This window comes from Hyla sarda, chromosome 4 (assembly GCF_029499605.1).
Source record: "Hyla sarda isolate aHylSar1 chromosome 4, aHylSar1.hap1, whole genome shotgun sequence".
Lineage (NCBI taxonomy): Eukaryota > Metazoa > Chordata > Amphibia > Anura > Hylidae > Hyla > Hyla sarda.
This window is the reverse complement of record NC_079192.1, coordinates 399,285,921-399,300,747: the sequence shown is the minus strand read 5'-3', so window position 1 is coordinate 399,300,747 and position 14,827 is coordinate 399,285,921. Positions and strand designations below refer to the sequence as shown.

General features: G+C 42.1%; 1 protein-coding gene across 3 annotated transcripts in view; it reads right to left on the bottom strand.

Annotated features, from left to right (window-relative positions):
- BLTP3B (bridge-like lipid transfer protein family member 3B) overlaps positions 1–14,827 on the bottom strand; it is a 154,509-nt gene that overhangs the window by 113,455 nt on the left and 26,227 nt on the right. The window contains exon 2 of one of the 3 annotated variants that reach the window (XM_056517317.1): positions 13,401–13,557. In XM_056517317.1, the coding sequence (XP_056373292.1) occupies positions 13,401–13,444 (44 nt within the window). In that variant the 5' untranslated portion in view covers positions 13,445–13,557. Of the gene's footprint in view, positions 1–5,549; positions 5,913–13,400; positions 13,629–14,827 lie in introns of those variants that run through there. The other 2 variants (XM_056517321.1, XM_056517319.1) reach the window with 2 other exon arrangements.

Below are 14,827 nucleotides of genomic sequence, written 5' to 3'. Positions count from 1 at the left end.
GGCTGTCGAAGTTTTCACTCCACTTCCCGCCAGCCTGGAACGGGGAGTGGAGCCACGAGGCTCCATTGCAGGAGCTTCTTCCCCAGGAATCTGCCACAAACCTGGGGAAAGCTTGTTGGAAAACTCTGCTTGGCTCTGCTCTGCTGGAAGTCTCAGGAGACACACCCGCACACACCCTGCTGGGAGCTGCAATCACTGTCTATGTCAGTGCTTCCCAAGCAGGGAGCCTCCAGCTGTTGCAAAACTACAACTCCAAGCATGCCCGGACAGCCAACGGCTGTCCGGGCATGCTGGGAGTGGTAGTTTTGCAACAGCTGGGGGCACTCTGCTTGGGAAACACTGGTCTATGTAGAGGACAGGAGCTTCTTCAGGGTCCTGTACAGTACACAATGTCCTAAAAAAGTAACATGGAGTCGCCCTCACCTGGTGTCCAAAGGAGCAGATAACCCTGGTACAGGTAAAGGGTACAGAACATGTAATACCTCCCTGTACTGTAGGGGGCGCTAACAGACACCAGTCAGTGCATACACTTCAGTAATACAGGTAAAGAGTACAGAACATGTAATACCTCCCTGTACTGTAGGGGGCGCTAACAGACACCAGTCAGTGCATACACTTCAGTAATACAGGGGTTTTACCAGTGAATGCCCATTCTGATTGTTCGGTTCTTCCAGCCATTGACAGGTATCACAGATCTGGACTGTCCGTAGCATTGTATGTTGAGTCTGGCTTCAAGTTACAATGGTCCGGGAAAAGACCATTGTATGTTGAAACTATTGTATGTTGAGGCCATTGTAAGTTGAGGGATCACTGTATATATATACATACACACACACACACACACATACATACACACACAGCTGAAGTCTATTAAAGGGTACCTCATCAAAAAAACTTTTGATATATTATAGATTAATGTATGCAGAATAACTTTACAATTGCATGTTATTAAAAAATATGCTTCTTTCTATTTCATTTTCCACTTTGAAGAAATGACCACTAGGGGTCTCCCTACCAGTCCTGGCAGCAAGCATTTCAGACTCATGCTGGAGTCCTAAACACTACAAGCTGCCAGTCTGCTTTGTTCACAAAGGAGAACACTCAGAGCTGCCAGTCTGCTTTGTTCACAGCCTGTTTGGCTGTGAACAAAGCAGGCTGGCAGCTCTGAGTGTTTAGGACTCCAGCATGAGTCAGAAATGCTTGCTGACAGGACTGATCGGGAAAAATACAATAGAAAGAAGCATATTTTTCATTAACATGCTATTGGAAAGTTATTCAACATTCATTCATCTAAAATATATCAAAAGTTTATTTGATGAGAGGTACCCTTTAACTTCATATAGGGAATCTGGTGTACAACACAAATATACATAGTTAAAAAAAATATCTATCTATCTATATATATATATATATATATAGATTACTAAGATTAAAAGGGGTACTCCGGTGGAAACCAATTTTTTTATTATTATTTTTTTTTTTTTCAAAATCAACTGGTGCCAGAAAATTTTACAGATTTGTAAATTACTTTATTAAAAAATCTTAATCCTTCCGGTACTTAGCTGCTGTATGCGCCACGGGAAGTTCTTTTCTTTTTATATTTATTTTCTGTCTGACCACAGTGCTCTCTGCCGACACCTCCGTCCGTGTCAGAAACTGTCCAAAGCAGCAAATCCCAATAGCAAACTTATGCTGCTCTGGACAGTTCCTGATATGGACAAAGTGTCAGCAGAGAGCACTGTGGTCAGACCGAAAAGAACTACACAACTTCCTCTGGAGCATACAGCAGCTGATAAGTACTGGAAGAATTAAGATTTTTTAAATAGAAGTAATTTACACATCTGTATAACTTTCTGTCACCAGTTGATTTAAAATAAATAAATAAATAAATAAATAAAAAAAAAGGACCCCTTTAAGGAGGGATGGAGAAGAAGAAGTCCAAAGCTGGCCAACGGGCCTGGTTGTAGAATGGTCAGGACATACATAGGTCATTGGTAGAATCTAATAATTTAGAATATCTGATAATCCAGCACTTTGGTGGTTCCAGTGCCCATATGTGTACCAGTCTTCACTAGAAACAATGTTTCCTAAGCATACCTGTAAAACAGGAACAACCAAAACATAGAAGTCCCCTGGATTACCAGCAGGAACCACATCTCAGTTGATTTCTCTATAGATCTTAAAAGGGTACTCCGGTGGAAAGCATTATTTTATTTTTTATTTTTTAAATCAACTGGTGCCAGAAAGTTACGGTAAACAGATTTGTAAATTACTTATTAAAAAAAAAAAAAAAAAAAAATCACCCTTCCAGTACCTTTTAGCAGCTGTATGCTACAGAGGAAATTCTTTGCTTTTTGAATGTCTTTTTTGTCTTGTCCACAGTGCTCTCTGCTGATACTGCTGTCCAGAGCAGGAGAAAATCCCCATTGCAGACCTATGCTGCTCTGGACAGTTCCGTCAGCAGAGAGCACTGTGGACAAGACAAAAAAGAAATTTGAAAAGAAAAGAATTTCCTCTGTAGCATACAGCTGCTAAAAAGTACTGGAAGGGTAAAGATTTTTTAATAGAAGTCATTTACAAATCTGTTTAACTTTCTGGTACCAGTTGATTTAAAAAAAAAAAAAAGTAATAATGTTTTCCACCGGAATACCCCTTTAATGACCTGGAGAAAAAGCTCATCCAACCTCATTAGGGTTTTAGTTCACACCCCACAGATAAAATCTGCTGCAAAATCTGCATTTACTTGCGTATTTTATCTGAAGTGTAGAACAAGTGAAATTTATGGCTTAATATGGAGTAATTGTCCGTATTAGGGTTGGTTCACGCCATGATTTTGCTATACGATTTAATTTAAAAAAAACGTATGCAACCGTATAGAAAACCGCACCCATAGACTTCCCCATTCAAAACCGTATGCACCATCTTGTATACGATTGTCTCCGTTTTTCAAACCATACAGTTTTTAACTTTTTTTCGGACGGAAAACTGCGGCCTACCACGGTTTTTGGCCCGGGTTAAAAGCCGTATTAAACTGTATACATCTTTATTTTTTTTATTTTTTTAACATGGGAGTCAATGGGAACCGTACGTGCCTACAGTTCCATACGGTTTGCACCATACGGTTTTTGACTTTCCAGTTTTTTTTTTCTTGGAATTTCAATCAAACAAGTGAAACTTTATTCATAATGGAGTGAAAAGTTCAAAACGTATACATTTTTTTTCGTAAAAAACAAAACAAAACGGATGAAGCCTGACATCGTTTTTTAAACTGTATACAGATAAAAATTTGTACACACATTTTGATACAGTTTAGACAGGTTTTGAGGAATCCGTTTTTTTATTTTTATTTATATATATCAAAAACCGGATACAGGAACTGTATTGCAAAAACGTGGTGTGAACCCAGCCTTATACTGGAACCATAAAATGGCCTTAAAAGGGGAACACCGCCCCTAGACATCTTATGAGATCTGCCTGCTGCACCAGACGTTCTTTTAGAGCAGTGGTCTTCAACCTGGGGACCTCCAGATGTTGCAAAACTACAACTCCCAACATGCCCGGACATTTGTGTACCCCTTTAAATTCTCTGTAATTTTGTGGTCATATGTACCATTTGTGATTTAGGTGGTTAGAGGAGCGTCCTATATAAATGGGTGGGGTATAAGAGAAAACATTCCACTACTTGAGTCTTTATTTATTTCCCTCCTCGGAATCTCCCCAAAGTTCCTCCTGCTCAAAAGTTCTTATGTAGGACTATAACTTCGATTCATCTTCAGAATACACCATGTACGTAAAACCTTTTTTTTTTTTTTTTTGGAGCAAACTGCAGTATAAGGCAGAGCTGCTCATATGTGGACAGTCGCTTTATGGATCCTTTATTGTTCCAATCATTGGGGTCCTAGAAGTCAGACCTTACTGTTCAGACCAGTGTTTCCTAAAAGGTGTGCCTCCAGCTGTCACAAAACTACACCTTCCAATGACCCCGATAGCTCATGTTGGAGGACAGGCTATCAATGGGTCCCAGTGAGCCCCCATGAATATTACCAATAACACAGTGGTGTAAGTATGACATGCAGTGTAAGGTGACACCTATCCGAAGCTCGCTTATATTTTATTATGACCCAGCGTCTTACTACCTAAACCTTGTGAGAGAGGAAAAGCAACAACGATGTTCTCGATCTCATATCCTGTCCTCACGTCCCATCCCCTGAACTATCCTCTGCCTGCCAGTCAGTCTGCAGGATGATTATAAGTCCCGGTCAATCTCAGCAGCCCGACAGTAACGTGTTCAGGAGTTGTACTGGAAGTCCCAAATACATGCATGGGACTTTAGAGAACACCCACCACCACCGTCGCAAATGGGGGTGGGGTTAGGGTTGATTTAACTGGTTGGATGTACTATGTTTTTAGTTAACATATAACTAACATGTTAACCATACATACATATACGCAGGGCTGGTGCAAGGATTTTTGCAACCCTAGGCAAAAGCTAATTTTGCCGCCCCTTGACTCCGCCTATTGGCTCGCCCTTTGACACGCCCCACCTTACTAGTGGAGAGACACACTGTAACAAACCTCATGTAATCTCCTTACTACTGGGGTGACACACTGCAACAAACCTCCTCCTCATGTAATCTCCTTACTACTGGGTTACACACTGTAACAAACCTCCCCCTCATGTAATCTCCTTACTACTGGGGGGGACACTGTAACAAACCTCATGCAATCTCCTTACTACTGTGGCGACACACTGTAACAAACCCCCTCCTCATGTAATCTCCTTACTACTGGGGTGACACACTGTAACAAATCTCCTCCTAATGTAATCTCCTTACTACTGGGGGGACATACTGTAACAAACCTCCTCCTCATGTACTCTCCTTAATACTGGGGTGACACACTGTAACAAACCTCCTCCTCATGTAATCTCCTTACTACTGGGGTGACACACTGTAACAAACCCCCTCCTCATGTAATCTCCTTACTACTGGGGGGACACACTGTAACAAACCTCCTTCTCATGTAATCTCCTTACTACTGGGGTTACACACTGTAACAAACCCCCTCCTCATGTAATCTCCTTACTACTGGGGTGACACACACATCAGAAGGGGGGGGGGGGGGGGTGTTAGAGTGGTGGTGCTGTCTGGGTTAGTTGAGCAAGTGGTCCGGATGCTGGCTGTCTAACTTTCTTGTGGCTTTCTAGAGGGCGCTCTAGGCAGCTGCCTATTTTGCCTATAGGCAGAGGCGGCCCTGCATACACGCATTACATACATACGTAGATTTTTCAGGGCAAGCAAAAATAAATAAATAAATTATATGTGTGTGTGTATATATATATATATATATATATATATATATATATATTCCCCAAATTAAATCTGATTGATTTTTATCATTACTCGGAAATCCCACAACGCCTCTCAGCTTCTGTATAGCGACATTCCAATCCTGGAAACCGGGTCGTCTACGTTCTGCCCGAACCTGACGAATTCCTAATGAAATATAATTACCCTATAATCGTCTATAAGATTACAATCCTCACGTACCATATGGAAATACCTTACGACACCCATGACATCATCCGTACGCCTTCCTCCCGGGCTAGTCGCTGACTAAAGATCTCGAATGTCATCACAGCGGCAGAGAACGAGGAGAAGTCATCACCGCTCACAGCGTCATTTAGGAGAAGTTATGCCGACGGGTGTCATTCCTGTGTTTTTACTCGCGCAGGAATTTACAATAAAAACGAAATAATCAGGCGAGATAACTGTATTATTAATGCACCGTTTCAATTATTCATGCTTGCAGCGTGCTGGAAAGCGGATCGCTTTGTCTAATGTTGATGTGAACTAAGGAAATTTACAAGTAAAATGGCTTGTAGGTGGTCAAATATACACACGGGGGGGGGGGGGGAAGGAAAAGTTGCTGAGTTGCCCATAGCAACCAGATCACTGCTTTCATCTTTAACAAGGCAAATGCAAAATGAAAGCAGCAATCTGATTGGTTGCTATGGGCAACTCAGCAACTTTTCCTCTGGAAAGTTTTTGATAAATCTCCCCCACTGGACCTAGGTATCTAAACTGGGGACCTCCAGCTGTTGCAAAACTACAACTCCCAGCATGCCCGGACAGCCGTTGGCTGTCCGGGCATGCTGGGAGTTGTAGTTTTGCAACAGCTGGACGTCCACAGTTGGTGTGGTGTGTCTCCGAAATGGTATATATATACGTGTGGAAGGACGTAATGGGGGTGTTGCAGAGTGGTAGTGTAGGGTATTAACCCTATGTTGTGTCGTGACGCCAGGATGCAGTTTCCTTAGGGTAATGGTCCTACCACCAACTGCCCAGAAACCGTAGGGAGAAATAATTGAATGTCCACAGCAAATATTGCTGAAAACCGGAATAAACTTTACTGCATATTTTATGCAACTGCAGGAAACAGAACAGTCTTTGTATAGAGGACTGTGGTACAGGTTCCTCACAGGTTTTCTGGGACTTCTAAGTACAGTGGTTCCTCAACATACGATGGTAATCCGTTCCAAAATGAACCATCGTTTGTTGAGGGATCCGTGCAATGTAAAGTATTGGAGGTTATACTCACGTGTCCCCGCCGCTCCGGACCTGTCACCGCTGCCCTGGATGTCGCCCTCCATCGCTGTCGCTGCGTCCCCGTGGTGTCCCCGTCGCTCCGGAACATCTCTGCTACCCGGGATCCTCGCTCTCCGTCGCCACCATCACGTCGCTAAGCACGCCGCTGCTATTGGATGACGGGACGGCGTGCGCGACGGCGTGATGACGTTGAAGGAGAGCGCCGGCGTAGCAGGGGACCCCAAAGAGGACGCGCCGGAGCCCCGAGGACAGGTAAGTGATCGTCACCGGAGCACACGGGGCACCGTAAACAGCTATCCGGTGGCAGCTGAAGCAGTCTGCACTGCCGGATAGCCGTTTATGCGATGGCCCCGACATACAAAAGCAGCGTATGTTGATGCTGCCTTCAACATGTGATGGCCTCAGAGTGATCGTATGGGGAAATGATCGTATGTCGGGGCCATCGTAGGTCGGGGGGGGGGGGGGGGGGGGGGGGGTCACTGTACAATGAGCTTTGATTTGCTAGCCACTGTGCTACTGAATTTAGGATAATTGAGTTGCATTAGTCACGCAGGATTTTAGTAGTTTTGAGCTGGATAACTCGCGGTTTAGTGGCTGCGGAAGATAAGGCTTCAGGCCTAGCTTGAATTGATGATTTGTGCTGAGATTTTGTGCTGCTTGATAGTCCGGCAGGAAGAGAGCCAAGAGAGCAAATTTAGTGGCAGCAGCCCCTTGTATATTAAGGGGGTGGAACAAAGCTCATTGGATAGCCAAACGTGTCAGTCCTGACCCATGGAACTCTGGGCATATCACATGACCCAAAGATCGTTAAACCATAGCATAACATAAATTAAAAGCACTTGACCTCTAAGGTCCTATACAGAGGTATCCTAGATTAATTAAATATGTAAGTATATACATTAAATATCACCATATTAAGAGGCGACTAGGGGTTAGCCCTTCAGGAGAACCCATTAGCATGGAGGGACTCTGGCTGAGGGGACTCCAGACAAAGGAACAGGACCAAGTCCTGTACCGGGACACCACATATGGAAGTACTCTTCCTTGAAAGCAGAGAACGTCTTATGGCACCCAACACAGTTGTATGGCTCCAAACTAAACCCAAAGACTACCAGACCTTAATTCTTCCCAATAACAATTTGTGCCACTTCTCCGATAATAAGGCTGGGTTCACACCACGTTTTTGCAATACAGTTCCCGTATACGTTTTCTATTTGAAAACCGCATGGAACCATATTGAAAACAGTATGCATTGATTCTCCATTGAAAACCGTATGCCAAAAGATGCATCAGGCTGTGTTCGTTTTGCGTCTTGTACGGTTTTGTCCGTTTTTTTCCCGTACCCAAAACTGTAGCCTACCACGGTTTTTGGTCCGGGTGAAAAAAACTTATTTAAACCGTATACATTTTTGTTTTTCTTTAACAAGGGAGTCAAAGGGAACCGTACAGAACTGTATGTGCGTACGGTTCCATCCAATTTTACGCTTTTTGACTTTGCACAGTTTTTTTTCTTGGAATTTCAATCAAACAAGTGAAACTTTATTCAAAATGGAGTGAAAAGTTAAAAACGTATATGTATTTTTCTTAAAAAACAGATGGAACCGGACATCATTTTTCAAACCGTATACGGTTGTACACACGTTTTAATACAGTTTAGTCAGGTTTTGAGGAATCCATTTTTCATCAAAAACCTGATACGGAAATTGTATTGCAAAAACGTGGTGTGAATTGTCAGACATGGAACTGCGAAAGGCACAAGGCCTTTTTACTTGGCCAACAGGGGAACGGCAACGAGTGCCGATCTAGCTGATCGATGCTCGTTTAATGAGCCTTCACAAAGCCTAATCAGATGCAGGCCAGACATTATCAATCGATGGATTGTTTGCCTGGCCTTCCAGCATGACCACAGTGCTCTCTGCTGCCACCTCTGTCCGTGTCAGGAACTGTCCAAATCCCCATAGCAAACCTCTCCTGTTCTGGACAGTTCCTGACACGGACAGCAATTAACACTGTGGTCAGACTGGAAAGAACTACACAACTTCCTCTAGAGCATACAGCAGCTGATAAGTACTGGAAGGATTAAGATTTTTAAATAGAAGTACATTTTCAAATCTGTTTAACTTTCTGGCACCAGTTTATTTGAAATTTTATTTTTTTGCCTCTGGAGTACCCCTTTAATTCCATCAGACACCCACACATGACCCGTTCCTACAGGGCGTTGTGCAACAGATAGCGATGATTTAAATGGCCTCCCAAAAGAAACGATCAGCTGACAACCAATTATACGGGTCGATTATATGGAATAAGTGCCCCATTTTAGTCTGAGTAATAAAAAAAAGGGGTAAGGCTATGTTCCCACGGCAGAATTCGGTAAAAAAAAGTGCATCTCAGAAATCCTATTGAAGCAGGAAGTCCCATTGTTTTCCATAGGACTCTGCTGCACTGTGCACATGGTGGAATTTCCAGTTCCGGCCATTGAGATGTCAATCCTTTCTGCAGAATCCACTTGGAAATACATTGCCGTCTATGGAGATGATGCATTGCCGTGCGGCTCTAGCAGCCTGTCTGTCCCGAAATTTCACCATTCCACCATATAAACATACCCAGAGACAAACCCCTCCCCCTTCTCTGATACCCAGCTGCTTGGGCACAAGGATGGGCTATGACAGATCTCTATATTCAGCTTTCCATGATCTGTTTACTCCTGACCTCGATCAAAAGCCAAGGTACAGATCACAATGCTTGGGACAGAAATACAAACAAGCAGAGAGGATGATGTAACCAGCTGGTTGTGTATATACATCTGGTGCCAAGAGGTCTACAGATTTGTAAATTACTTCTATTAAAAAATCTTAATCCTTTCAGTACTTATGAGCTTCTGAAGTTAAGGTTGTTCCTTTCTGTCTAAGTGCTCTCTGATGACACCTGTCTCGGGAAACGCCCAGTTTAGAAGAGGTTTGCTATGGGGGTTTGCTTCAAAACTGGGCGTTTCCTGAGACACGTGTAAGAGAGCACTTCGAAAGAAAAGAACAACCTTAACTTCAGAAGCTCATAAGTACTGAAAGGATTAATATTTTTTTAATAGAAGTAATTTACAAATCTGTTTGGCTTTCTGGAGCCAGTTGATATATATAATAAAAAAAAAAGGTTTTTCCTGGATAACCCCTTTAATCCTTCCTGTACTTCTCAGCTGTATGTATGCTAACAGAAAGTTCTTTTCCTTTTGAATTTCCTTTCCTTTCAGTCTGACCACAGTGCTCTCTGCTGACACCTCTGTCCATGTCAGGAACTGTCCAGAGCAGGATAGGTTTGCTATGGGGCTTTGCTCCTACTCTGGACAGTTCCTGACATGGACAGAGGTGTCAGCAGAGAGCACTGTGGTCAGACAGAAAGGAAATTCAAAAAGAAAAGAAGTTCCTGTAAAGCATACAACAGCTGATAAGTACAGGAAGGATTAAGATTTTTTAATAGAAGAAATTTACAAATCTGTTTAACTTCCTGGCACCAGTTGATTTAAAAAAAATAAAAATAAAAAATGTTTTCCAGGGGAGTACCTCTTTAATTCTGAGACTTATGGAGACAGACGAGCAGCTTGCGCCATACTTGTGCAGTAAAGTCATAAATGTCCACATTGGGAATACCCATCTAAAGGGTACTGCTTATCATAGAGATAAATAACCACCGTCAACTCAATATATCATTCCAACCTACAGTAACCTTTCAGAAAAGATGCATCATAAAGTCATTTAAAAAGGAGAACTTCATTCGGACTAGAGACGAGCAAACTTACAGTAAATTCGATTCGTCACGAACTTCTCGGCTCGGCAGTTAATGACTTATCCTGCATAAATTAGTTCAGATTTCAGGTGCTCCGGTGGGCTGGAAAAGGTGGATACAGTCCTAGGAGACTCTTTCCTAGGACTGTATCCACCTTTTCCAGCCCACCGGAGCACCGGAAAGCTGAACTAATTTATGCAGGAAAAGTCAGCAACCGCCGAGCTGAGAAGTTCGTGACGAATTGAATTTACTGTAAGTTCGCTCACCTCTAATTCGGACCTTGCCCAGAGTGAGGCAGATGAAACTTGACTTGTAGGCTCCAATAAAATCAATGATTGTAAAATTATAAGTTAGGGGTTCACAAAAACCAACACTTAAAGGGGTATTCCAGGGAAAAAAAAAATGTTTTAATATCAACTTGCTCCAGAAAGCTAAACAGATTTGTAAATTACTTCTATTAAAAAAAATCTTAATCCTTTTAATAATTATCAGCAGCTGAAGTTGAGTAGTTGTTTTCTGTCTGGCAACAGTGCTCTCTGCTGACACCTCTGCTTGTCTCGGGAACTGCACAGAGTAGAAGAGGTTTGCTATGGAGGATTTGATTCTAAACTGGACGGTTCCCGAGACAGGTGTCATCAGAGAGAACTTAGACAGAAAAGAACAACTCAACTTCAGCAGCTCATAAGTACTGAAAGGATGAAGATTTTTTAATAGAAGTCATTTACAAATCTGTTTAACTTTCTGGAGCCAGTTGAGATATATATATATATATATATATATATATATATATATATTTAAAAAAAAGTTTTTTCCTGGATAACCCCTTTAAATATAGAACCTAGAGGTGTGTAGAACACACCGGTATGTGACAACCCCAAGAAGTAAAACCAAAATACGGTGTATGGTAAAAAATATTCTTAAATAATTAATAGGGTATGCATACAAAATCAATCTATACATATAAATAATATAATATTTTATTATTACGTTTTTTTAATCAAATATTATTTATATGTATAGATTGATTTTGTATGCATACCCTATTAATTATTTAAGAAAATATGTTTTTACTATACACCGTATTCGGTTTTACTTCTTGGGGTTGGCTCTTGACCTACCTACAGAACAGAACAGTGTTTCCCTAAGCAGGGTGCCTCCAGCTGTTGCAAAACGGCTGTCCGGGCATGCTGGGAGATGTAGTTTTACAACCGCTGGAGGCACCCTGGTTGGGAAACAATGGAGTAGAACATCTACCGCTATACTAAGACATCTCCAAAACCTAATATATATATATATATATATATATATATATATATATATATATATATATATATATATATATATATATATATATATATCTCTATCTATCTCACTTCTTACCCAGAAAGCCCACGGAGTGCTAATGGCCTTTTTGAATCTCCGTTTTAAACCGGAAGCGGTGCCTCTCCCTGAGGAAAATACCCATCCCTTTTAGCTATATAATGAAATGATATATATATATATATATATATATATATATATATATATACATACACACACACACACACACAGACACTAATTCCAGATGACTGCCAATGATGCTCTTTATTATGTCTGGCCATGTTGTCTAAAATCTTCCCAAACATAATTGGCTCGGCTACTTTACGGCAAAAAATCAAAATGGGAAAGACCATTTGGATGAACTCCAAGGCAAGCTGATGCTTCTCAATGACATCATATATGGAACATATAGACGCCCATTGTTTCGAGAAAAAAAAAGTTCCAAAACTGACCGGGATGTCATCTTCATACTGACAAAAAAATAAATTAATAAAAAAAATAAAAATAAAAAATAAAAGGAAATAATAATAATAATAATAATAATAATAAATAAAGTAAAGAAATATCTTGCCAACCTTATGGCATAAAAAAAAAAAATAATAATAATAATATAAATATTTTGCCAATCTTATTTAAAATAAATAATCATAATAATATAAAAATAAAATAAATAAATATCTTGTCAACGTTATGGAAAAAATAAATAAAAATTTATATATATATATATATATATATATATATATATATATATATAAAATAAATAAATATCTTTCCAACCTTATGGCAAAATAACTAACTTGCCAACCTTAGGATTCCTAGACAGTGAGCAAGAAACCAAGTAAAGAGCAGCCAGTCATTGGCACAGGGTGTAGGACACTATGCCAACTCGGATATATCCGTAACCCCTTCAGGACCATAGGGGGCACTTTGTATGATGTAGTGAATTATAATGCAATGGTGGTTTCCCGATGTTAGAATACCGAAATGGGTAAGTAAGGATCCCAAATCCCTTTTAAAAAAGGAGTCACCAAAGAAAATCAATAGCTTTTTTTGACCATCATGTTGGGCTCAGGGGCCTTTCCATATGACCGCAGTATATGGGCACCGTGGGGGGTCCCCCTATTAAAAACCTCAATGACATTTCTTGGAATTCCCCTTTAAATAATTCACCGGTGTCTATCATCCATTCTCCGCCTTCGTCTAATAACGTGCTTGGCGTACAGTAGTAAATTCCACAAAAAAAAAAAAAAAAAAAAAGCGAAAAAGGAAGGAAACCAATCGATCTTGGCTCCGCCATCACCGAGAAGGTGGCAGGGGACCCTTTAGGAGTCCCACATTGGGTAATCAGTACCAGCCACAGATGTCACCAGTGTATACCCTCATGACACAGCATGACATCATGTTTACCCAGACCTTTCCTCTATATACTCCTCATCCTCATCCTCCCCCCCCCCCCTCCTCTTATGTCAAAGTACAGCTGAGCCCCAATGCAAGATTCCGAAACTGGTTAACCCTTTAATGGGAGCGGACGGCACAACAACAACTCCCCCACCTTCCCAATTCTCCAAAGGGATAGCACTCCCCCTACCATGATCATATATACATGATACAAAGCATCTGCACTACAAAGAGGAGACAACACAGCTGCAGTGTTTGCTACAATGTATCCAGAATGTTTACAAAACAAACACTGACCTGGAGAGATGTTTTAGGATCTGCTTCTTGATAATCCCAGCCATGGTGAGTATGTGCAGGAGATCTTAAGGAGCAAGGGGGGGAGGAGGAGGTGGTGGATGTGGTGTCCTGAGGGGGGTCCTCATCTATATACTGGGGGTCCTTCCATGGTCACAGGCTGCAGAGAGAGAGAGAGGAGGGAGACTCAGGAGTGAGGAGGAGAACACACACACAGCACCATCACACAGCGTCCATGTTAGCTGCAGCATTACCTAGAGACAGGCAGCAGGGGGCGGTGCAGAGTGACTCATGCTGGGGAGTGGCAGAGGGCTGCACAATAGGAGGGGGAGGGATAACCCTTTCATGTCCTGTGCTGTGCTGCTGCAGAAGGAGGAGTAAGGGGCTGTTGTATTCAGAGAGGGGGGCACCAGGAAGAGGGCAGAGTTTGGTGACCAAAGCAAGAATACAATAAGTATGAATACTGCAATTTTAAGGATAACTCTACTTCTTGTCAGTGTTTCCTAACCAGGGTGCCTCCAGCTGTTGCAAAACTACAACTCCCAGCATGCCCGGACAGCCGAAGGCATCCAGTATAAATTATGCAATTTTAGGGATAACTCTATTCCTTGTGAGTTTTCTAAGTGTTTTCTAACCAGGTTGCCCCCAGCTGTTGCAAAACTACAACTCCCAGCATGCCCGGACAGCCGAAGGGGTCCAGTATATATGATGCAATTTTAAGGATAACTCTACTCTTTGTGAGTTTTCTAAGTAAGTGTTTCCTAACCAGGGTGCCTCCAGCTGTTGCAAAACTACAAGAGAGGAGGGCACCAGGAAGAGGGCAGAGTTTGGTGACCAAAGCAAGAATACAATCAGTATGAATACTGCAATTTTAAGGATAACTCTACTTCTTGTCAGTGTTTCCTAACCAAGGTGCCTCCAGCTGTTGAAAAACTACAACTCCCAGCATGCCCGGACAGCCGAAGGGGTCCAGTATAAATTATGCAATTTTAGGGATAACTCTACTCCTTGTGGGTTTTCTAAGTAAGTGTTTCCTAACAAGGGTGCCTCCAGCTGTTGCAAAACTACAACTCCCAGCATACCCGGACAGCCGAAGGCATGCTGGGAGTTGTAGTTTTGCAACAGCTGGAGGCACCCTGGTGTGAGAACACTGCGCTAAGCTCTGATTTTCTGCTTCCAGAGGGGTCCTGGAAACTGAGGTATGGGGGAGGGGAGTTCTTACACTACAAAGCTGTTTGTCCAGTTTTAGGGTACGTTGACCCGAGCGGATCCCCAGCGCGTATTATGCTGCGGATCCGCCGCTGAAGGACCGCTATATGCTGCCTTTACAGGTGCCTTCTCGGAGTGGCAATATGCCGCTACAAGCAGACACACTGAAGCCAGGGCTCAAGTCCTGCAAGAATGCGTAGGAACTGAGTTCCTGCACTTTT